Source organism: Charadrius vociferus, unplaced genomic scaffold (genome assembly GCF_000708025.1).
Source record: "Charadrius vociferus isolate BGI_N301 unplaced genomic scaffold, ASM70802v2 scaffold549, whole genome shotgun sequence".
NCBI lineage: Eukaryota > Metazoa > Chordata > Aves > Charadriiformes > Charadriidae > Charadrius > Charadrius vociferus.
Window position 1 is genome coordinate 2,508,860 of NW_009650103.1, and position 1,473 is coordinate 2,510,332.

At 47.8% G+C, this 1,473-nt stretch overlaps 1 protein-coding gene across 1 annotated transcript; it reads left to right on the forward strand.

Moving 5' to 3' along the window:
* The first annotated feature begins 69 nt into the window (after positions 1-69).
* Positions 70-1,151, forward strand: DNLZ (DNL-type zinc finger). Its single transcript, XM_009892338.1, has 3 exons — positions 70-96; positions 182-321; positions 980-1,151. Exons 1-3 carry the CDS (start codon positions 70-72, stop codon positions 1,149-1,151), a joined length of 339 nt encoding a protein of 112 aa, XP_009890640.1.
* The last annotated feature ends 322 nt before the right edge of the window (positions 1,152-1,473 follow it).

The following is a 1,473-nucleotide window of genomic DNA, read 5'->3' on the forward strand; positions in this document are numbered from 1 at the left end:
GGGGTCCGGCCCGTGGGACGCGTTGGTGCAAAGCTGCGCGGCATCGCGACCCGGTTGCGGTAGTTAGAGATGAGGCAGTGGGAAAGAAACCTTTCAGTGGGGTAAATAAAGTGGTTTTCTCTTTAAAGGCCTAGAAGCTGCGCTTTCCGTGGTCGTAAAATCCATTTTGTTTGCTCTGTAGGTTTGCCAGACCCGATCAGCAAAAACCATTTCCAAATTGGCGTACCATAAGGGGGTGGTGATCGTGACATGTCCCGGCTGCGGGAACCACCACGTCATGGCCGATAACCTGGGATGGTTTTCAGACCTGGAGGGGAAGAGGTAGGTGCGCCAGCAGCGCTCTTGTGTAGGAGGGGAACGGATGGCTGAGCTGTAACGGGATCTTTCTGAGATGATACGTTATTTCTTTGATGCTTTTGAAACGTGGTTCAGAGAAAACCAAGGGTTTTGCTGGGTATAATTCTGTTTCATCCAGTTCCTTAAAGCACACAACCCGAGCTTTGTAATCGCCTGTAACTTGGCCATCCCTATCTAGGAGTCAAGTAAATGGCGTAAAGCTGCAGTGGTGTGACACATGGGCATCCTTGTTGGTGCCAGCAGGTGAATTACTGCCTGTGGGGTTCTTCTGTGCTCCCTCAGGCTTTATCAAATCACTGCTAGGTTTCCCTGTCTAAGCGTTTCAAATGTGTAGACCCATCTGCTGCTGAGTTTCAGTGATTTCTAACACCCTGAGGTATCTTTAAAAATTTCTGTTTATCTGTAATTGCTAAATTATTGATCCTAATGGATAAAAACAGTCCCAGAAGGTTTGGGTGGTTTTATCTGCTTCCCAAACTGCTTATGGAGAAATACCGCGGCAATACTCACGTGTGCTTTGCTGCGTAGTGTTAATCCTGAGAGCAAAGTGTGGGAGAGTGAACCTGCCCCTGACTCCAGCCTTTGCCGTAGTGTCACTGTTGGTTTTCAAATCCCTGTTAAGGAATATCGAGGAAATCCTGGCAGCCAAAGGGGAGAAGGTGAGACGTGTGGCAGGTGAGGAAGCCTTGGAACTGCTTCTGGAGAGCTCGGCAGATACAGGATCTCAAGGTCAGTCCACAGAGGGAGAAAGCGGGGAAGCCCCCCCAGAGACTGACGGCAAGAGGCAGACGTGACGAATGGGATTTGTATCATTCTGCTGATGGCAAAAGAGACTCTTAATCTTTATTCCTTGATTTCAATGGGAAATGTCTGTGTTTAAAATAAACTCGGGCATTGGTCTTTCTCTGTTGTGTGTCTTTGTCTTGCACAATTTTGCCTTTGATCAAGCTAATGTTTTTAGAGATGGAGTGCAGATACTTTTCCTGGTACTTTTTTTCCTGAGTATTAGGCAAGTCTCAGTGCATTAGTAGTGTCAGGAGTCTTGCTTTGTTTTCTGCTGAGAAGGGAGCCGGTAATTCTTTGTGCTTTGGCTTAGGGAGGTGCAGCTGCAGCTGG

What these genes read in the sequence shown, in the direction of transcription:
- DNLZ (XM_009892338.1), top strand. Translation starts at nt 70, where the DNA reads ATGAGGCAGTGGGAAAGAAACCTTTCA. An exon ending in AGTGGGAAAGAAACCTTTCA is followed by an intron (nt 97 to 181) that starts GTGGGGTAAATA and finishes TTTGCTCTGTAG; the next exon opens with GTTTGCCAGACCCGATCAGC. An exon ending in TCAGACCTGGAGGGGAAGAG is followed by an intron (nt 322 to 979) that starts GTAGGTGCGCCA and finishes ATCCCTGTTAAG; the next exon opens with GAATATCGAGGAAATCCTGG.